This window comes from Neopelma chrysocephalum, unplaced genomic scaffold, assembly GCF_003984885.1.
Source record: "Neopelma chrysocephalum unplaced genomic scaffold, ASM398488v2 Primary Assembly neopelma1_97065, whole genome shotgun sequence".
In the NCBI taxonomy this organism is placed as follows: domain Eukaryota; kingdom Metazoa; phylum Chordata; class Aves; order Passeriformes; family Pipridae; genus Neopelma; species Neopelma chrysocephalum.
Window position 1 is genome coordinate 2,943,592 of NW_020925707.1, and position 22,567 is coordinate 2,966,158.

General features: G+C 42.7%; 2 protein-coding genes across 5 annotated transcripts in view; one reads left to right on the plus strand and one right to left on the minus strand.

Moving 5' to 3' along the window:
• Nucleotides 1-11,837: 11,837 nt before the first annotated feature.
• GIN1 (gypsy retrotransposon integrase 1) lies at nt 11,838-22,539 on the minus strand. 4 transcript variants are annotated; one of them, XM_027671289.1, is made up of 9 exons: nt 22,438-22,531; nt 20,337-20,381; nt 18,803-18,948; nt 17,716-17,909; nt 16,368-16,673; nt 15,501-15,689; nt 15,238-15,405; nt 14,514-14,802; nt 11,838-12,707 (listed from the first exon to the last, which is right to left on the minus strand). In XM_027671289.1, the coding sequence occupies exons 3-9, from the start codon at nt 18,939-18,941 to the stop codon at nt 12,409-12,411; spliced, it is 1,584 nt and encodes a 527-aa protein (XP_027527090.1). In that variant the 5' UTR covers nt 18,942-18,948; nt 20,337-20,381; nt 22,438-22,531; the 3' UTR covers nt 11,838-12,408. The 4 variants fall into 4 exon arrangements, with proteins under 4 accessions (XP_027527090.1, XP_027527091.1, XP_027527089.1 ...); XM_027671290.1 differs by lacking the exon at nt 22,438-22,531 and adding an exon at nt 22,027-22,176; XM_027671288.1 differs by lacking the exon at nt 20,337-20,381 and having other exon boundaries at nt 22,438-22,539.
• The window catches only part of PPIP5K2 (diphosphoinositol pentakisphosphate kinase 2), a 49,642-nt gene continuing 49,437 nt past the window's right edge, over nt 22,363-22,567 (plus strand). The window contains exon 1 of the mRNA XM_027671278.1: nt 22,363-22,480. The gene's annotated coding sequence lies outside the window, so the exon portion shown is untranslated. The remainder of the gene's footprint in view (nt 22,481-22,567) is intronic.

Genomic DNA, 22,567 nt, shown 5'->3' on the forward strand with positions numbered 1-22,567 from the left:
CCTCAAGTTACGTGCTCTAATTTCATGTGGGTACAATGGCAGGAAATCTGAACCTGCTTGAAGGCACTGAATGTTCTTTCTTTTATTAAAGCTGCATCTTAAGAAAGGTCTCCCCCCTGCTCCCCGGGTGGCGTGGTGGGACCCGGGCTCTGCTGGGGGTCCCCCTCCCGCGCGCGCGCGGTTTTGTCCACAGCCGCAGCGTGAGAGGGGATAGAGATTGGCAGCCCTGCCGGCAGTTGCTACGCGCCTGTGGAAAAGGAGAGGGCAGCTTCGGAGCACACAGAGGTTTGCCGTTCCAGGTTTGGGGAGGAAGGGGGAGGGAGGGTACAGGGGAAAGGGAGGGGGAACAGAGGGGAGGGGTATCGAGAGGGCCGTGGGGGTCCTCTGACTGGCAGGAGGGAGAGCGGGGCAATCCTGTACGAAGTGTCACAGGTGAGCAGCGCACCTGAAGATAAGTGGTAACACAGTGGAGGAAGGATATGGTCAGGATGGGTAGTGGGGTTCCTTTAGAGTGATGGGGGTCCCAGCCAGGCTGGGGCCTTGAAAGGCACTCCAGCCTTGAATGGGTATGGGGGCCAGAACGGTTGGTCGGTTTGTTTGTCTTTTTGTTTTTGGCTCACCTGCAGCTACTGCCCAGGTTTGGCATGTTCTGGATATATTTGCTTTGCTCTGTTATGTCCTGAAAGGGTGGGCAGGACAAAGGGTTGTTCCTGGGTATCTCCTTATGATTGTATATAAGTAGGTGATAGTAAAGTAGGAAATGAAAGACTTGCCCAAATCATTCTAGCAGGAACGTAGCCTGTGTGCCCCTATGTGGTTGTGAGCTATGCTGGCAATGGTAGATGCCTTCGGTAGGGTCATCCATGCCAGACAGGTCAAAACCATAGGACCAGATACACTACATTCTTGGGCAGGATGAGCCTGCTAGACTTCTGGCAGTCATCCTAGGAGGACAACTCTAATCCCAAACCCGGGCAGATGGAGCTCGCTTAGCCCTGGAAGGCCATCCTCTAAGAGAAGGTCACTCTAATCAAACATATGTCCTGAGGACCTCGCTGCCACTGTCCAAGCTCGCTCGGCCCTGGCAGATGAACCTCAGGATTAAAGGGTGGGTTCAGTTCTGCGCATACTGCATCTCACCTAAAAATCCATTGCGCAGGCTTGAAGGCTTTACCCACATGCAAAAAGCCCTGTAGCGACGGGCGAGGGTCGAAACGGCAGGTGAAAGGTGCACTGGAAGCCGCAGACCCAACCCTGCATGCAGGCGGTTCAGGATATTGGTCATTTGAGACTGACCGGAGATGACAGTCTCTTGGGGCAGCACCCTGAACGACCAAGCAGCCTTTTCAAAGGACCGCACTGCTTGCTCCACTCAGAGGGGGGCCTAGAAAAGGTGGCCTAAACAAAGCTCATCTCCACCGACCACCTGGTTGGTTAACCGCAGACCAACAGGCATCTTCTTCCAATGCGGTCGCACAAAGAGCAAAAGACAAAGGCATCCACCTGCCTCCAAAGGTGTACCTAAATTAACTCTAGCATGCTGGAACATCAGAACCATGCTCGATTCTGCAGATAGAGGAAGTCCTGAGCGACGTTCTGCCCTAATTGCCCATGAACTGGCTCGTCTCAACATTGACATTGCTGCTCTCAGTGAAGTCCACCTTCACAAGGAAGGCAGCCTCAGAGAACATGGTGCCGGTTACACACTCTTTTGGTCAGGTAAGCCCAGAACCAAAAAACATCTCTCAGGTGTCGGCTTCATGATCAAAAACTCTATTCTTCCCAAACTCGAAAATCTGCCGACAGGTCACTCTGACCGCATTATCTCCCTACGCCTTCCACTCCACAACAACAAACACGTTGTCCTCTTTAGTATATATGCCCCAACTCTCCAAGCTGACCCTGCCAAAAAAGATAAATTTTACACTGACCTGTGCCGCCTTACCCAAAAGGTGCCTGCAGGTGATAAGATCATTATCCTTGGTGATTTCAACACCAGAGTAGGTAAAAATTTTGAAGCATGGAAAGGCATATTAGGCAAGCATGGTGTTGGAAACTGCAACGATAATGGTCGACTTCTGCTAGAATTCTGTGCGGAGCAACAGCTCACCATCACCAATACTATCTTTCAGCAGAAAAATAGTCTGAAGACAACCTGGATGCACCCCAGATCTAAGCATTGGCACCTCATCGATTATGTCTTGGTACGATGGAGAGATGTCCGCGATGTCCACCACACCCACATGATGCCCAGCGCAGAATGCCAAAAAGACCATCGGCTTGTGCGCTGTAAACTCAACTTCAATCTCAAATTCAAACCTAAAAGGGGCAGTATCCCAAGGAGAAGACTCCAAGTCAACAATCTCCAATCAGCCACAGTAAGAGAGATATTCCAGGCAAACCTTCAAACTAGGCTTGAAAACTGTTCCACAGATTCTGCAGATTCCTCCCCTGAATCCATTTGGCACCATATTAAAAACAGCATCCTGCAACCCTCCAAAGAATCCTTAGGGTTCTCCCTCAAGAAGAACAAGGACTGGTTTGATGAAAACAATCAAGAAATCCAGGACTTGTTGAGGAAGAGGAGAACCGCCCACCAAGCACACCTTGCACTGCCATCCTGTCACGCAAGAAAAATAACCTTTTGTCTTGCATGCAGCAAGCTCCAACAGAAACTCCGTGACATCCAGAACAAGTGGTGGATCGATCTAGCTGTAAAAACTCAACTATGCGCAGATACAGGGGATCACAAAGGATTCTATGAGGCCCTGAAAACAGCATACGGGCCTACATACCAGGTACAAAGCCCTCTACTCAGCACTGATGGAAAAACGCTTCTGACAGATAAAACCTCCATTCTGAATCGATGGTCTGAACACTTTCAGACTCTTTTCAGTACCAACCATATAGTCCAAGACTCAGCAATTCAGTCCATCACACAATAACCGGTAAAGTATGAACTGGATACTGCCCCCACTTTAGGAGAAACCCTCAAGGCCATACAGCAGGTGAAAATTGGCAAGGCAGCTGGGGTTGATGGAATTCCACCTGAAGTCTGGAAACATAGGGGCCTTGCACTCCATACCAAATTTCACGAGTTTGTGGTGCGCTGTTGGGAACTAGGCGAACTACCATCAGAGCTTTGTGATGCAGTCATCATCACTTTGTATAAGAAGAAAGGAATTAAATCAGATTGCTCAAATTACCGTGGTATTACTCTGCTCTCCATTGCTGGCAAAATCCTGGCAAGAATACTCTTGAACAGACTAATACCCGCTATAGCAGAAGAAATTCTACCTGAAAGTCAGTGTGGTTTCAGAGCCAACAGAAGTACCACAGACATGGTATTTGTTCTCAGACAACTGCAAGAGAAGTGTAGGGAACAGAACAAAGGTCTCTATGTAACCTTTGTCGACCTCACCAAGGCCTTCAATACTGTGAGCAGAAAAGGTCTGTGGCAGATTTTGGAATGTTTAGGTTGTCCCCCCAAGTTCCTTAAAATGATCATCTCACTCCACGAGGATCAGCACGGCCAAGTCAGATATGGCAATGCACTTTCTGAGCCCTTTCTAATAAAGAATGACGTGAAACAAGGCTGCGTTCTCACTCCTACCCTATTCACAGTCTTTTTCAGCATGATGCTCCAAAGGGCCATGGCAGACCTCGGTGATCAGGACGGTATCTACATTTGATATCGTACTGATGGAAGCCTATTCAACCTAAGGTGACTGAAGGCCACACCAAGACCTTAAACCATCTTGTCCGGGAGCTGCTTTACGCTGATGACGCCGCCCTTGTTGCCCACACAGAAGCAGCTCTGCAGCGTTTAACATCCTGCTTTGCAGATGCTGCTGAGCTCTTTGGGCTGGAAGTCAGCTTAAAGAAGACAGAAGTTCTTCATCAACCTGCATCTCAGGAAGTCTCCCATCATCCCCACATCACCATCGACCAGTCAGAACTCAAATCAGTCCAGCAGTTTAATTACTTAGGCAGCCTCATCTCCTCAGATGGTAAGATTGACGGGGAGATAGACAACAGATTAGCAAAGCCATATAGTGCTTTCGGAAAACTCCATAAAAGAGTCTGGCGAAATAAACACCTGAAGAAAAGTACCAAGATCAGTGTTTACAAAGCCATAGTGCTGTCTACTCTCTTACATGGATCTGAATCATGGGTCATCTACCGCCACCACCTGCATCTCCTAGAACGCTTCCATCAACTTTGCCTCCGTACAATCCTAAACATCCACTGGTCAGATTATGTGACCAATACATCTGTTCTTGAACAAGCAGCAGTCACAAGTATTGAGGCCATGTTGCTGAGAACACAGCTGCGCTGGGCAGGGCATGTCTCCAGGATGAAGGACCACTGCCTCCCTAAGATCTTGCTTTATGGGGAACTTGCCACTGGCTGCCACAAGAGAGGAGCCCCGAAGAAAAGATACAAGGACTCCCTGAAACAACAGCTCAGCCTTGGCCAGGTTGACCACCATAACTGGTCTACTCTGGCCTCCAATCGGGAGGCCTGGAGACACACCATCTATAACGCTGCTGATGCTTTTCAGAAAGCACGCAGGATCACCCTTGAAGAGAAAAGGCAACACAGAAAGAATCGTGTCTTGCAGAATATACCACCTAAGGAGTCTTTCTGCTGTGCCTTTTGCAACCAGACGTCTATCTCGTATTGGCCTTTTTAGCCACCAACGCGCCTGCAATAAACGTGGGTAGAGCCCTTCCCAAATCTTCGTTCACAAAGCCTAGCCATGAAAATCTTAAGAAAAGAATGTACCAGAGACCTCATACTGCAATAGAAATTCACGTAAAAAGGAAGACACAAGCTTTCTGAATAATTGTTTTTGTTTTAATAAGCCAGCAGACCATCCTCCATCCTAGCAAGTTCTATGTGCTAATATTATTTATCGTATTAAATGTTGAATACTGGCAATCCAGGTTACTGGATTTGGAGTGTATGTGTTAAATTCAGTTTATGCAGTTGTCCCAGATAAGACTGCTTTTTAATGAACAACATGTAATTGCACATTAAGATTTAAAAGACATGATAGTAACTTCCATGAACTGTCAATTAATCTTTCCTTAAACCTATTTAAGATGCAGGAATCTTGGCTACTGTAGAAGCTGAATATTTTCATTAAAATTAGGCTGATCAAATAGCTAAAGCACCTTTCCCTGTGGTTGTCCTGTGTTAAGCATCTCCCTATTTTAAATAGTCTGACATTTGGGAAATCCTGTAGAGCAATGGGAAGGTCACTGTTATTCACTGGCAGGCAGTGTTGGGCAATTTTGGACACCTTGCTTTGAACTATCTGTAAGGGAGAGTGGGCTGGGGCAACTGCAAATTGCCATGAGGATGATGCACTGAACTGTAATGCTCAGGTTGTCATCCATGAATCATAGGATCATAGAATCAACAGGGTTGGAAAAGATCTCCGAGATCATCAAGTCCAGCCCTTGATCCAACACTGCTGTGGTTACTAGACCATGGCACTAAGTGCCACATCCAGTCTCATCTTAAAAACCTCCAAGGATGGTGAATCCACCTGGGCAGCCCATTCCAATGTCTGATTACTCTCTCTAAAAAATTTCTTCCTAATATTCAACCTAAACCTCCCCTGGCACAGTTTAAGACCGTGCCCTCTTGTCCTACTGCTGGTTGCCTGGGAGAAGAGACCAACCCCCACCTGGCTACAACCTCCTTTCAGGGAGTTGTAGAGAGTGAGCAGGTCTCCCCTGAGCCTCCTCTTCTCCAGGCTGAACAACCCCAGCTCCCTCTCCTCATAAGACTTGTGCTCCAGTCCCTTCACCAGCCTTGTTGCCCTTCTCTGGACCTGCTCCAGCACCTCAATATCCTTCCTGAACTGAGGGGCCCAGAATTGGACACAGTACTCCAGGTGTGGCCTCACCAGTGCTGAGTACAGGGGAAGAATTACTTCCCTGGTCCTGCTGGCCACACTGTTCCTGATCCAGGCCAGGATGCCCTTGGCCTTCTTGGCCACCTGGGCACACTACTGGCTCATGTTCAGCTTCTTGTCAGTCAGTACCCCCAGGTCCCTTTCTGCCTGGCTGCTCTCCAGCCACTCTGTCCCCAGCCTGTAGCGCTGCAGGGGGTTGTTGTGGCCAAAGTGCAGGACCCGGCACTTGGCCTTGTTGAACCTCATCCCGTTGGAATCAGCCCAACTTTCCAGCCTATCCAGGTTCTTCTGCAGAGCCCTCCTGCCTTCCAGCAAATCAGCACTCCCCCCCAGCAGTGTCATCTGCAAATTTTCTGATCCCCTCATCTAAATCATCAATAAAGATATTAAACAGGACTGGGCCCAACACTGATCCCTGGGGGACACCACTAGTGACTGGCTGCCAACTGGATGCAGCACCGTTCTCCACCACTCTCTGGGCCCGACCATCAGCCAGTTCCTAACCCAGCAGAGAGTGTCCCTGCCCAAGACACCTGAAGGTTTCCCAATTAAATGGAATTATGATCCAGATTAAGCAGTTATCTTTGCCCCAAGTACCATTAGGTGTAAACTGATTCCTTTTGAAGCATCTTCATTAAGTAGTTTTCTAATCAACACTGTAGAGTTAATGAGGATTTATGGATCAATGTGGTAAATTGCAACAGCTTCTTGCTTCCCAAAGCTAGATTTATTTATGTTTTCTCAGAACCTTTAGGTCAGTAATGTCTGTCACGCTACAGAGGATTAGGATTAAGCTGGGTCATGCTACAGAGAAGGTACTTTGGTGATTATTACCTTGCCATTCAAACACACATGTGGGAACTCATTTGCAAGACTACCTATGTATTAGCAGTACAGGTTGTGGAAAGCAGATCACTGCTGAGCAATGCAAAAGTAACTTTATTATTTAAATCCACATTAGGACATACTTTAAAATTTGAAAGATTATGTTATGAGGTAGCTCACAGTTTGTGTGGATCCATGTAATGTACCAATAAAAAAACCCCACCAGAACCAAATATTCAAGTCAATTAAAATTAAGAGCCAAAATTAGGCCACTGTATTTTCTATGTAAAACAGATGCTAGTGAACCCTGGAGTTTTAGCACCCTGATTTGCCTTAACCTCTTAGGCTTTTTTTATAGTTCTTAAATGTGAAAATATTTTTTCTCCGTTGTAAATTATCAAAGTTCGTTAGTAAAATTTACACTGTAACTGCTCTTTAAACTCCTCTCTAATACTGATGAAAAATTTAGATTCATCTGTATAGCTAAGCATTACTGGCGGAAGAAAGAGGGGAGATGACAGTGCAGAGGATTTAAAATCTCCAGTGATAGCTACTTATCCAAGCAAAACCTGCAAACTTCTTGTTTCTGGACATGGTGGCTGGAAAACCTAAAAGTGCATCCAGCTGCCTTTGTTACACACATATTTGCAAAGGTACAAGGGAGAGCTGCATGGCAGTCTATTTGGAAGCTGCATATTTTCTAAATACTACAGGTCATGAAGGCACTTTGCTGAACTGCTCCTTTCTTTAGCTTCATTCCACTAGTGTTTCTTACTAATTAGTTGCATATGAAGCACGACATCCTATGAGTGAAGCTCAGTCTGATTTCATTGTACAACTTTTTAAAAAATACACAGATGATGTACAAGCAATCTTTTTCAAGGGCACTGTGCCCAAGTACTGTTTCAAAGATGCAGTGGAACAATTTTTTTCCTAGCAAATAGTCAGTGGTAACAGTTCAGCAAACTAGGGAATTTATTATTAATTACAGGCTACATTTATTTTTCTAACTGAGACATATGAGAAACCTAATTCTTCTACTCTTTGGAATTTGAGAATTTTGGCAGGATGGGGATAAGGCAACAGTCGTAAGAGGCTAAAGTTGGTGCTACTTATCATTTAGGTTTTAAGGGCAGAACCCTGCCCTGGCCACTCCAATCCTCAGTTTGATACTTTGATACCCTCTTCCCCGTGTTTGTTACTGCTTCCCTCAGCCATGGTATATCCTAAGACTGCTGCTTAAGAGAAAAATTCTTGCACTGAAAAGGACTGAATCCCACAATTCTGCCACGTTTCCTCGAGCCAGCTCTCAGGTCACACACTGTGCATAAGAAACTGGAGGCATGGTCTTTTCCAGAGAGAATGAGAGATCTTGCTCTGAGCAACCAAGGTGCCCGGTTCTTAGAAAGCTGTAAAGCTGTACTGAAAGTTTGCCACAGTTGGCAGCTGTGGTACAAACCACCTGATGCACAAGGAGAGTACTTTTGTACCTTGACTCACGTGAGAGGTCACTCAGCCTTCACACAACTGTGGGCCGTCTTGCTCTCAGAAATATATTTACGCTTCCATAATTATCAATTTGAAAATTATCAAAAATTCTGCTGTGAACATAGTTTGGGAAAGAAAAGCCTCAGAAGAACCAATGGGGCAGCAGCTCCTCTGAGCCCTGTGCAGCCCCTCCAGGAGACAGGCTGAGTCTGCCACCATGTGACCATGCCAGCTGGGAGGCAGAGAAAGCCTGGGCACCACTGCATGCTCCAAAATAAACACCTAATGGCTCCCTGTGGAGTCGAACACACAGAATTTAGGATTAAGATTGCCAGTATAATACTGTGACTATGAGCTCTGCTCTTCTCCTTGGTCTTTAATGCGTGGGAGTGATGGATGATGTTTCTGACTAGGCAGACATTCAAAATCAGTCTGGTGGGGAACCACATGTATTATTTACTGCATATCACTGAAATTCCGCACAAAATATAGAACTCATTTTATTAAGGACATTTTTATTGGGGCTTTCATCACTATGCCTGCCAGCTTTGTGAAAAGTAATGAATATTTTTTTCAGTTAGTCTGGAAACTGAGATGGTGCTACTCACTCTGTACTGAAGGGGGAAGTGAGGCATAGAGAGATCAAAGGCATCAATTGTCAAAAACAATCAGCTAGTGAATTAGTGAAATCTGATTTATTCCCTTTTAACCCAGTTATTTAAGTATCACTATATATATTCAAGGCACTGGTGCTTGCCATGAGCTGCAGCTCTGAATGCTCCAGCCCTGCTGATGAAAGTTTTGAGATTCTTGTCAAGCACCCAGAAAAGGACCATGTGAGTAATGACTGGAATGTGGAAATGTACAATTTTAGAAAGTTGTATCCAACTGATCTGTGAATCACTGCACTAGAAATCTGTAGCAGGGCAGCATTGCCTGGCAAAGTGGGAATGCTGTATTTCCTACATTCCTTATTTATTGGCATCCCTGCTTCTGCTGTGCATTGAGGTTGCTGCAGATCCCTTCATCTGTGTAGAAGTTGAGAGGAGAGAGAGGAGAGGGAAGAACTGACTGGAGAATGCATTCTCAGGATTAACTGCTCCTGAATCAAATGTTTTAAAATTAGGTTACTGTCTGGTTACTTCTGTCTGGAAGTGCCTTCCTCTTCAAATTAAAGTTTTTTGTATACTGTTTTTCATTCCAAATTTCTACATAGTTTAATTACCAAGATGTAAGCAGCACACCATCGGGTCTTCGAATATGTGTAGAAGAGTGCAGTACCCATTTCCTGAAGGCATTGCTAAATCTTGTTTGTGTAAATTTTAGCCTTCTAATTTAAAGCAGTGTCTTTAAGTCCTGGGGACTTCTCACATGGCATTTCCACCTGTTGAATTCACAGGTGAGCAGCCAAACTCTCAGGCCCGCAGACAATTGCAGCTGCTCACATGCCTTGCTGAGTGTTCACCACCTAAAGATAACCTATAATTCACAGGTTTTGTTTTTAGGTAGCCAATTAAGTGAATGTACCCATTTTGCTGCAGTCCCCCAAAAATTCCATTTGAAAGCACCAAGGAGGTTACTATGCAACAATTGTGATGCTTGGTCATTACAGTCATGTTTATTGCAGAAGGCCATTGACAGAGATGTGGCACCACAGCAAATGAGCGAATGAGTAAAAGGCACTTATCTGGTTCTCGAAAGTGTATTTCCAGATTTGGTAACTGCTTGCTCTGAAAAGCAAATTGTGACTCATTGGTACCCTCATGCAGGGAACATTCAGTTCTAGGGAGAAGAAGGAAAAAATTTTAAAACATCTGTAGCTGGAAAGCAGAAATCTTAACACAGAATGGGCAAATGGTAGACAAAAGTTCAGGAAGTATTCCAACAAGAGGCAAAAAGTCTGCATTCCACAGTAAAAGAGCCTTGAGTGTTAGTACAGTCTGTTCACTAGCAGATATTTTTATAGTGTTTTTCATCAAGCTCTGAGCTGGTAACTAGTGCTTTTAGCACACCCAAAGGATAAATGATCAGAGCTCTATGCTGGGAGCTATGATGAAATTGGCACTTACTTTCATGTTTTTCTCCTTTCTGTTCCCTGCCTGTTATCAACTTGCCACAAGGGGGCACAACAGAATGTCTAAGAATTCTGTTATTAAATTTTGCTATTGTCCTATCATAAATGAAATCTCTATGCCAGTAAAAAAGAGTACAGGACATTTGTGTATTTATCTAAGTTGATTAAAATACAAACCAAGAGTGGGCAGGTCACACCTCACTGTGGTTACACACTTCACTGTGGCTGGAGCATGAGCTTCCTCAAGAACACTGTGCTGCTTGCAGTGTCTCACATTTCCTGGTAGGGCTTTTTTTCAGTTTCCGTTGACTGTTTTTCATATCAATAAGCTTGAAACCCCTGTATTTTATTTCAGTGAGCCTCCTACATGCAGAGAAGGCCACATTTCAGTGCACTGACGAGACACTACTGCTTGTTAACACAGTAGATCAAAAGTACCAGGAAGCCAGAACGATCAGCATTACATGGTATGTGAAATGATTTTTGCCCATTCCCATCTCTCTGCAGCATTTTCTCTCTCTCCAGTGTAGCTCTAACAACACTACAACCCTTGCTTTACTAAAGAGCTTCACCTCAAAACAGCTTTGCTGTACTGTGTGCAATTAAGGAACATATCAGTTGAACTAAAAAAAAAGAGGGGCTGGTTCTCTTTTGTACCTAACAAAGCAGGAAGGAATCTTACAGACAACTGCCTTATTCTCCAGTTTTATCACTGATGCTAATATTTATTTTTGCATGCACTATATATAAAAACATATATATATTCCATGTGTGCATACACACAATGTATTCAGAAAGAGGGTACTGGCTCCCAGAACCATCCCTCTGAAACAGTCTCAGTGGAGAAAACCTGTATCTGTAGGACTGGATTTTCAGAAGACACAAAATAGTTTGAGTGTTAATTATTTTCTTTTAGAATTTTAAGAAAGGGTCCTGTCATGATGCTGAGATCTTTTCTCACACAGCTGCATTCCATGATATCAAAGACATACTGTACTGTAGACATGAATTTCTGTGGGGGTTAGTGACCTAATTAACCTTGAGGACCACTCTTATTACCTAAGATTAACTGAAAACTCATAATAAATAGTACTTTCCTCCACCTGTGTTGTAAGTCACATGACATTCAGCAGCAGAAATAAGACACATTCAGAGGGCAAGATAAGCAAATCTTCCACAGTATTGGATAGAAATGGCTGCATTTCTCAATTCAGTTTTCTGCTAGTTTTCTTCCTCTTTGTGTCAGTCCTCTGCAAAAAGAACTGACTTGCACTTATCAGTTTTCCACATGAAAAAATTCCTGTTCAGCTGACTTTGAAATAGAGTCTTCTCAGCAGGGAGTCCAGACCAGTAACAACTTGCTCAAGGAAATCAGAGAATAGGTTAATACCAGTGCTTCACCTTTCCTAGCTCCCTGTCAGTGGAAATCTCCAAACTTGTACGAGCTCAGTGACCATGTAAATGTAATGGAAAACTGCAGATGAAGGCCTCCTTCTTTCATGCACAGAACATTAAATGTAATTCATTTCAGCAGCTTTATTGTTTTATGAGATCTTAGAACTGTGTGCTAGACTAGAAATTAAAAGTTGTGAAAGACAGAGTTTGCAGCTTCCCAGAAAGTCCCAGAAAGAACAGAAAACTGTTATGGAACAGGAAAAAGGAAGACATGAGCTTCTCTCCAGTAAAGGCAACATTTACACCAAGCTGTTTAGGTTATATTCATCCCACAGTATCGCTGCACGTTAGGAATGAGTCATCTAAGGATTAACAAAAAAGGTCATTACAGTGAAATGAGGCATTTTGTCCTGAGAGGATAACAGTAAGGCATGGCCACACTGCCATTCTACCAACAAAATCTGAAATTCAAATACATGATGAACACTTGTGCTTTTACTAGGGTGTGCCTGTTTTTGGTAACAAAGAATTTGCTTCTTAACACCCATGCAAATTAACCAGTGGGTATCTGCAGAACTTTCATGTTCATAAAGTAGTAAAGTGGATTTAGCTAAGTAATTCGGATCTATTACTTTTTTTTCAGTCTGCTACGGTAGATCCAAACTGTTTGGCAATGATATGTGACACAAGACTATGCTTAAGTATCCTCTGTCTTGGTCTGAAGTGTCCAACAAGGTGAAGGCCATTGCTCTGGCTTTGCAGTGCTTGATTCAATGCAATGATTTTTTCTCAGCTCAGACTCGAGTTTACCATCTGTTGATTCTTGTTCTTTGCAGGCTGCAGGTGAAATCTGTACAGCAGACATGACACCTCTTGTGTAGGCATTTATTTCCCCATCAGCAACAGAGTCTGGTTGGCTTGAATTATTGGATCTTTCAGATAAGCCAATATAGTCATGGTCAACAACTACTGCACCTTGTAGAAAGTAATAGTTGTCTGTAAAAGGAAAGGAGCCATTAGATCAGATCCTTCAAGTCATATTTCAGATGTTAATAGGGTGCTAACTTTCTTTCCAAAACAATTCCCACAAGAGGGCAAGAACTTTGAGTGACAGCAGACTGATAATGTGAATTTCCTAATTTCATTGAGTACCAAATGTTTGGCATCTTGTTACATCCACAAAATGCTTGCAATGTTCCACATAAAGAGCTTTTCTTAGCTACGTCAATGACTAAGTTGACATCTGTCATAGACATCTGCTGAACTAATACCTTGAATGAATAGACATGCAGATTCTTTCATTTTGTGCATGCACACAGAGAAATGTTGTTTCTCCAAGCTTTTGCTGGGAAGTCTTAGTGCAACACAAAAGGCTTTTTTAAGCTGTAAAAAGTAAGTCAAAAAGAAGAAATAAAAAGAAACCAAACTCTATCCCAGCCAAAACCAGGATAGTCACTTCCTAGGGTAAAAAGGGGAAGAAACTCTGTTTACACACTGCTTCTGCAGTATTCAGTGGTAAACATATTAGGTTCTGATAATACAAAGACAACTACATTTAACTTTTTATACAGTGACACAGTTCACCAAAGTTATTGTAATAGCTGTACGTTATCTGCATGCTTGCTATCCTGTGATTACCTCCTCATGCATCATTAATTTTATGAGGAACTGGAAGGTACAGAATGATTGTCCAAGAAAAAGTAGTGGCCTGTAGACGTGACATGAAATTTGTATCTTGGTTATGAAATCTTCAGCTGACAACTGACATAAATATCAGCTTCTTACATCAAATTCCAGAATTAGTTTCAGCTTTGTACATCCCTGAGCTTTAAGATGTCATGGAAGATACTACCATCTCAATGTAGTTTATTTATTTTCAAGAACCAAAGCTTAATCACACATGCAGATAGGGTGGGAATTGTTCTCCTTTTCAAGAACCCTGATGTAAAAAGCACCTTGATCTGTGACATAAGTCTTCTGAACACCAAGTGTTTATTTTCCTCAAAATGCCTGTGGTAACTCAAAGACAGCATGAACAGAAAATAGACAGCTGCCACTGTTTGACTAACATGGCAGCACTGCAAAAGGACATGCTGAGTGTCCAAGACCAACAGCAGAAGTTGGTTACCCAAATTTTTGGGAATTTCTAGCCATCCTACTGCAGAGCATGACAATTTTATTTGCTCTGGTAAGAAAAACATATTTAATTCTTCAGTAGCATGATTTAAAACAAACTATTCAAACATCAGTTCTCTGATGTAGTCTTTCTACTTCAAGGCTTTACAGGACACTCAGATGTTGAAAAAAAAAAGTCCAAACATGTACCATCTGCACTAGTCAGGCTAAACAACAACAAAAAAATAAAACGAATGTGAATTCTGTCTACACCAAAACAGAAACACCACCAGAAAATGCTTCTTGAACACAGTTCAGCTTGCTTATACTTCTAGCACGTTTAGCCAGCCAGCATGAATAGAGCCAGACCAGAGATTAGAAGCAACTTTAATAGAGGCTATTTTTAAAAAGACTTCAGACATGATTCGTTAGCTCTGTTCCATGCTCTGCATAGGTTTGACGTCACTCACAGTCACTGTTCTCCCTTCTGAAAACCAGTTATTACATTATTATATAGTGTTAATTTAATTCCCACTGGTGAGTGAATGATACTTGTTCATCCTCATAATCTAACACGAAGACATAACAGAGAAGTTAAAAAAAAAACAACAACAACTTAACCTTTTTCACATATATAAAAATATAAATCAAAAGAAATTACATATATATATATATATACACACACACCTTTTTCACTGGACCCTCTTATGTATGGCTTGAGGTGAGACATCTTGATGGGTCTTTTTAACCTGGATCCTGTGGCATCTCTTAATATTGCACAGCCATTATCTGTGATATAATCTATAATACAAGGACCAACCCATTCTGACTGGAAACGACCATTCTTCCACCAGTTTTTTCTCTGCCTGAGGACTTCATGACCAACTTTAAGTCGCAGGCTATTTAATTGTTGTGGCTTCCTTTTGACTGTGATTTTGTTTCTGACTTTTTGTTCATCTGAGGTGTTTTTCTCCACCTGCAGGAAGATACATATGAATTACATTTTCTTTCTTTCCAAAAGGAATAATGCATTTTCATAGCACTGGTTAACAGTGCATAAACATGACATTGAGTGGTTTTGGATGTGTATAGTTCAAAATCATGTAGGGCTGAAGAGTTATGAAGAAATAGACTTTATCTTCATAAATCAACAGTCCATAGGCAACAGTTTTCAGCTTCTGTAGATACACAGCCCTGTAAGTCAGAAATAGTAAACTTTCAACAACTGGCCAGGTTACTCCCTCCAAATACACTGAAATTTAGCCATCACAGAGGAAGGAAAACAAATTAAAAACCATCACACAAACTCCCACATTGTTTTAAAAGGTTAGTTCTACTTTGTGCTTCAAGCTTTTCCATCTTTTTTATCTCCAGTCTTCTTACTAGCAAAATTTGAATAGATAACATTTACCTGGCAATCTGAGGTCTTCTTTTCTTCCAGTGCTTGACTGACTTTTTTAGTTGCTTCAAATATTTTGGCAAACATACTGTATTCTCCTTCCACACATATATTCATTGGCTCAACAACATGTGGGTTACGTTTAAACATTTGGAAATACGGGGTGTTTTGATTTGGCTCCTATTTAAATGGGAACCAAAAGCAAGCAAATTTAGCACACAGCTTTGCAGACATTTTGGGGGACTTCAGTCAAAAGAGGAAGAACCTTCACATACCAAATTTGTCAAATTGAAAGCATAGGCAATAGCAGACAAATGTTCATCCCAATCATTTGGATAGTCAATGCAGTACTTGTTAAGAAAAGCTTTGATTGTCTTGGACATTCTTTCATTTACATCATCTGTCTGAGGATAAGACAATACAATTTGTTTCATTCCAAATAGTGCAAAGAGTTCTTCATTTATCTTCGAAAGAAAAAAGGACACAATTAGTGAACATTTCCCTTCTCCTTTATCCTATTTCAAGTAAACAAACTGTTTTCTACCCCTTTTGTTGATATGATGGTGACTGAGGAAAGTCTTACATACATAATACATATTGGCACCAAATACTCCAGGGTTGTGAGTGAGAGCTAAAGGAGTAAGTATGGCTTAGGAGCCAGTAATTCATAGTTCCTAACTATGCTTCTGCCACTTAATCTGTCATTTCCTCTGCATCACAGTCTGATGATGTCACCATCTCTAAGAGGATCAAAGCATGATAAATTCTTCATAATAACTGCAGGCCAATGTCAAAAATAGCCTTAGCTATTGCTTACTGGACAATGTGGATGAATGAAATACAGCACACTGGAGTGTGAAAACCCATGCCAGTTCAAATGAGTGACAAAACCTGCACTATGACTGCCAGGAAATAATTTTGCTTTATCCAAAGAATAAAGCCCTGGGAAACACTGCATAATGTTACAATTGCAAATAACTGGTTTGTCATTTTCTGTGTGTGCTAACTTCTTTTCTACTTTTTAAATTAAAGAAAAAACTGCTTGAGTCTTTCTCAGGAATGGTCTAAAATTCAAATCCAATATAGGGGAAAACTTTTTTTCTTGGGGAAAAAAAAGATTAATCAGCCATGTAAACACTTACCTGATAAACGAGCTCCTTCCCTTCATCAATAGGCATTTTTTGAGGTGGCCCATATAAGAAAAACACATTTATGAGTGCCTTAGCAATTTCAGCTGCTGAAGTGTCACACAGTGGTAAGATAACAGTCCATCTTGTAAACAAATCTGTCATAATTATGATGTATTTGTGACTTCTGCTGGTAACATTAAAAGGTCCCATAAGCTCTATAGTAACTGCTGTCCATGGATCTTCTGCTTTGAAAGGTTGTGTTTTGGGCACAGTGATGGTTGTGTTCTTTGCCACTTGGCAATGCTGGCAAGCATACACCTAGAGAAAACATCAGGAAAGATGTTACCAATAAAAACCAAAGGTGAAGATTTAAGACAATCATCAGAATCATAGATCTCCACTATTCCTCTCTAAATTAGCTCAGATCAGGCAATGCAAAAAAAATGCATTTTATCACCTTTCTTACAATTTTTTACCCTCAGATTTTTCAGCCCTAGCATAAAACCAAAATAAAACCAAACAATAGTGAAGGCCAGGAGAAAGACGTGTAGGAATTCATAGCTGAATTCCCTCTGTCCTGAAAGCACTGTGCTCTTGCAAGTCCATTACCATTTGTAAATACTAAAGGAAGCATGAAGCAGCTGGGACTGAAAGGAAGACCCTTTTGGTTTACCTATGTATGCTGCAGCTGAAAAACACTGGCAATACATAATCTTACCTCATAACATGGATCAGCTTTATCTCCATGACAGAGGCCCTTTGTACAATTTGAGTTGAAGACACAGACTCAACTTCAGTTCATGTTACAGTTGCATATGACCCCAAAGTATCCAGGTGATGTCACAAACCCATAGCAACAGCAATTTAGCCTTAAAGGACATTTCCATACAGTTCCCTGAAGGATTGAACTCTACCAGGGACCATGTCCATCTGTCTTTGGGTAGAGGAGAAGGAACTTTCCCTAGCAGTGATTTAACTATTTCATGAACACACCTAATTGTAAGGCAGAGACACCATTTTCATGTTCTTATCTGCCAGCAGCTACTCTGGCCACATATCCTTGGGATGGCACATTGCATCCTAACAAAGATAAGTCAAGAGAAATCACTCTCCAAGGCTGGATCTGCCTTGAAAGGCATTATGGCTCCCCACCAGTAGGTACAGAAGTGTGAAAGCCATGTTGTCAGTAGTAACAGTGTAAAAAGGAAATACCAAGATGACCATTTGCAGTGTGATTGTGAGCTCATGTTTCCTCACCATGAAGCAGTCCGGGTACTTGCTGTACCAAAGCCATAGGACTGCAAAACGTTTGTAACTAAAAGATTACGTAAAATATTATCCTGTAGCTATTAGACCATACCCACTGCTTGACATCATTTGTTACAGAGGTCCAGTAGTAATTAGACTCCACTAAAGTCAGCGTCCTTGATATCCCATGATGAGCACCAGCAGCATTTTCGTGGCATTTCTTGAGCACCTTTTTCTTCTCTTCATCTGAAACAATTACCAGGCGCATTTGTTTTCTATCTTTTCCAACATAGAACAATTTATTTTCTGAAAGAAAAAAAATACCAGCAAATTATGTGCAAGTGCTTTGTCGTTTTGTTTAGTTTAAAAAACTCCTGAGTATGATTCAGAACAGACCTGATTACAGTAACTTCAATTCACTTCAGTGTAAATGTAGTTTTTTGTTTACAAATATTTAAATTATTTCCTCCAAAGAGCCATTAGTTCACCTATGTTTATTGATGTGGACTTGAGGAGTAACAAGGGCAGGTCAGAATGCAAACAGTGATCCCACAGAAAGTCTGACTGAAACACAAGGGTGGAAAGGGGAGGTAGGAGTGCTGTTTGAGAAGTTGTTGTGTGCCTGCCAGCAACCTGACACTGTAAGTCACAGCTTTAACTCCTCCCTTCCCTCTACATAGAATTGGCAGGTTTGATAGGACTGAGAGACCACAGCACACTACATAGGCTCACATATCTCCTCACAGGGCCTCAAAGCTGGGAAGGGCACGGAGGCTCTCAGGTGACCCATGGCAAAGTTGTCCTTGCACTTCTGCCCAGCCATACACAGCATCCTCCAGACAGGATGGAGTATTCCTTGTCTACAGCTGCAGATCTGGATTTCCGTTTCTGCAATCCTGTGAATAATGGATTGCAACGGCTGTCAATTTCCGTAGAACAAGGTTTGGCTTTCAGATAGATACATAAATACATAAATCCCTCCTGGAATGGAATGAAGGAGATCAAACTTCCATTTCTACAAACATCCTGTTATACATTAGCCAGGGATATGCAAAGCATTTGTTTTATAGAGAACATAATTTAAAAAAAAAATCACAGAACGCTGCAGAGCAAGATCCCACTTCTTTTGTTTTTTCCTCATATCAGCAAATCTTCACCTAAATATCTATTTTCAGAGCAATCTGAGAGAATATTTTTACCTTCTAAAATGAATTTTTTGGCTGCCCTCCTGATTCCACTTCTTTCACTTGATAGTGTTGAGGGATGATACTCTCCTGTTCTCTTGTAGTATGCAATCTGCTTCAGGTGGAGCCCACCACTTTTTCCACTGCGAACCATTGTCAATCTGAACAAAATGCACAGGATTTATGAGACAGAGCCACTGTCAGAGGAGCACATGCTCAGTTTTCACTGATTTCTTTGTAGCTCAAAGGCGTCCTGGTTCTGTAGCCTCTAAGAGGATGTTACACCATTCACTGCAATGCCCTTGATACCCCCATGCTCTCAATTTAAGCAATAAGAAACACTGAACGAAACACTACTTTTGTTCTAAGCAGAGTTGTTTTCGTCAAACTGTGTTTTAAAATTTCCACACAATGGGTACTTCTACTAGATTCACTGGACAGGAGAGGGAAATAGCACCAGAGAGAAGGAAACTGTTCTTCTCATTCTTCAATGTTTGGATAGCCCTCAAATGCAGGTGTGCTGGAGACTGGATGTGTCCAAAAATCCACCCTAGTTGAAAAACCCCACATAGACAAATAGGAAAAAAACCAACTTCCTAACTAGAAATTGACAGAAATGTATTTTGTTCATTAATTCATCTGACAATGAGATTCTGAAGTTCCAAATCAGGCTCTGCATGTGAGATAACAATTGACATGGGCTGACTTCCCTAATCACATTCATAAGCTAAAATGTCACTAGTAAAATGGGTCACTGATACAGGGAACGTTTGGGTCTAGCAAGAATAGCATCAAAATAATTGGCAAATAATGAAAATCAGAAATATTCACAGGCAGAATTATTCATTCAGGCTCTAAAAGATTTCAGTGATTTTTTTTATTTCTTTTTTCCAAATCTGTTCCAGCAGCAATGAACATGTGGATGAAACAGCAGCTTGATCCTACTCTCATCAATGTCTACAGGAGCAGGATAAGGCTTGGAGTCTGCCATGTCATAGTGAATGCTGCTTATCCACAGCATTAAGCAAATTTCTTCCTTATCTTGACAATGCCCCAGGGCTGGACTGTGACAACATAACCTGCTAAAAAGAGTAGGTAGTTTGTCTGCTACCTGTTAATTGGCATATAATTGTGGGGAAGTGACAGTATCCAGTCACTCTGGAATGTACATTATGCAGTGCTGCTATTTGAAAGCAAAATGTGTAAGACAAGATGTCTGGTTTTCAGTTTTTATATTCTCACCTACCTTCACTATGCTGATGGTGGGAAGGGGGCAAAGAGCTATTAAGAGTGTTTATGCCTGCTTTTATTTACTCCATTCCTCTCAGAAAATAAAATGCTGTATGTTATTTACAGAATAACATAATCTGCATGTATAACTGGGCCAAGCACTGCTGCGTAATTAATGGCAAATGCATGCCAGGAACTTCACATTCCAAATGTGACCTTTGCCCCACTGAATAATTTTTGTACAACCCAGAGCTGGCTTTCAAAACCAGCCAAGTCTATTGACATACAACATTAGTGTTTTAAAGAGAAATTTTCATACCTGGGACAACTAGCACAGATCCACTTTTTGCCACCACAGTCCTGTCTGTGAGGAAAAAGGGTGTTTCAGAGCAGGGAAGGAGAAGAGCCAGAACACAGCAGCTTTCTGTAAATTTACATCTGATAGCACAAGCCAAACCAATGTACTGGGTTGGTAAATTGACTAACTAACAGCAGAAAACAAGGTGAGGCTGCCATGAAATAAATTCATGTTTCTGATGTTTAGAAGTCACTTAACTGGGATTTTTGACAGCAAAAGAGCACTGGTGAAGGGCAACTAAAATATCACAGCTGCCAGGGGTAAGTATTCAAGTTTCATTCAGGATTTTCCTGATGGCCAGTCCTACACTTAAGCTACCTGTGCACAGCCTGAGGTCAAAACTAGCCAGGTATGACCTATGACTTAACCACAGGGATGATAGGCTGGTTTGGCTTGACACAGACTTTCACATGTGGCAAGAAAAGATGTTACCACAACAGTCTTTATTCTTCCAGTGCTTCAGAAAGTCATGCCTGAAACAGTGATATTCTCCATGTAGTACAAAATTAATGATTTTAACAAAATTAAGTTGCACAGCAACAAGATCCATCTGAGCTGATACTTCAGCTAAACAGAAGACCCATTCTCACTCCTGCAACAGCAGTTTCTGCTATAAGGGTTTGGAACAGTTTAGGGAAGACAAGGAAGAAAGAATATACTATGTAGCATCCACATGCTTTAATTTAGTAGGATCCTGATCCAGCAAACTCTTAAGTGCTTCAACAGTCGCCTGGATTGCTGCCTAAGAGGACAACATTATATGAGCTTCCGTCCGGGATATTTATTTTCTTGTGTCCCTATTAATTTTTTCCCACAATACCTAATTTATTTCATTTAAACCACTCCTAAAAACAAACAAATAAACAAACCAGCCCTGACAATAACAAGTTATAAAACCTCCTAATTTTGTTGTTTATTCAGATAATTCATATGCTATGGCTATCAAAACTCATAATGTATCTAGTAGTCTAAAAATCAAAGACATAAGAAGAGCAATCAATTTTTAGTACCTTTGAAGCTGGAAAAGAATACAATGCCTTTCAGTCAAGGGAAGTATTTTGGCAAGAGAATGAAACTTCCATATAATCAGAGCTCTTTTTGCTCTAGTGTCTTGGCTAAAACAATCATACCTGCTAACACTTGTCTATTTTACCCTTTAATGCCCATTTTCTCCTACGCACAATCACAATCCTGCAAAATAGTTTGTCCCTGCAAAACTATTGTTTTAGACCAGCTTCCAACCAATTCTCCTACCTCTGTCTGCAATTCCTATCAGAAATGGGAATTCCCCATGGAACCCTGAATCATAGAATGGTTTGGGTTGGAAGGGACCTCAAAGATCATCAGTTCCAACCCTCTCACATGGGCAGGGACATTTCTCACTAGACCAGGTTGCTCAAAGCCCCATCCAACTTGGCATTAAACACTTCCAGGGATGGGGCATCCACAGCTTCTCCAGGGAACCTGTTCCAGTGCCTCACCACCCTCGCAGTCAGGAATATCTCCATATATCCGATCTAAACTTTTTCTCTTTCAGTTTGAAGCCGTTCCCCCTTGTCCTGTCACTACATGCCCTTGTAAAAAGTCCCTCTCCAGCTCTCTTGCGGGCTCCCTTTAGCACAGAGCTTCATGAACACGGCCTTCCAAAAACCTGTAAATCAGACCGGCACATTCCCCTACATCCCTCCCTGGCCTATGGGAGCTCAACAGAGGGCTGGGGCCGTCTTCTGAGAGACCCAGCGGGTAGGAACCCAAAACCAGCGGTTCGTCGCGGCGGTAGCGCCAGGCGTCGTGCGGAATTCCCGGACGCTGAACTCCCTCCGGGAAGGCGCCCGCCCGCCGGCGAGACTACATTGCCCAGCATGCACCGCGCGGGGCACGCCGGGAGCGCCGCTCCCGCGCGACCCGTCCCCCAGGCGCTACGCGGCCGAGCCCCCCACGCATGCGCTGAGCGGCGCCGACGCGACCTTTTTGCTGCCCGCCACTGCCTTCCCCCTGCCGCTCCCTCCGCAGAGACACCGCCCGGCACCGCCCAGGCACCGCCGCGCCCCTGGGCACGCACCTGCTCCCGCAGAGGTACCGAGGTACCAGCCCAGCGGCACGAGGTACCGGCAGACGCACAACCGCAGCGGCGGCCGCGGCGGCGCCCCGGGACTTTTGTGGCGCCCCCGGAAGTGGCGGGAGAGGAGGGG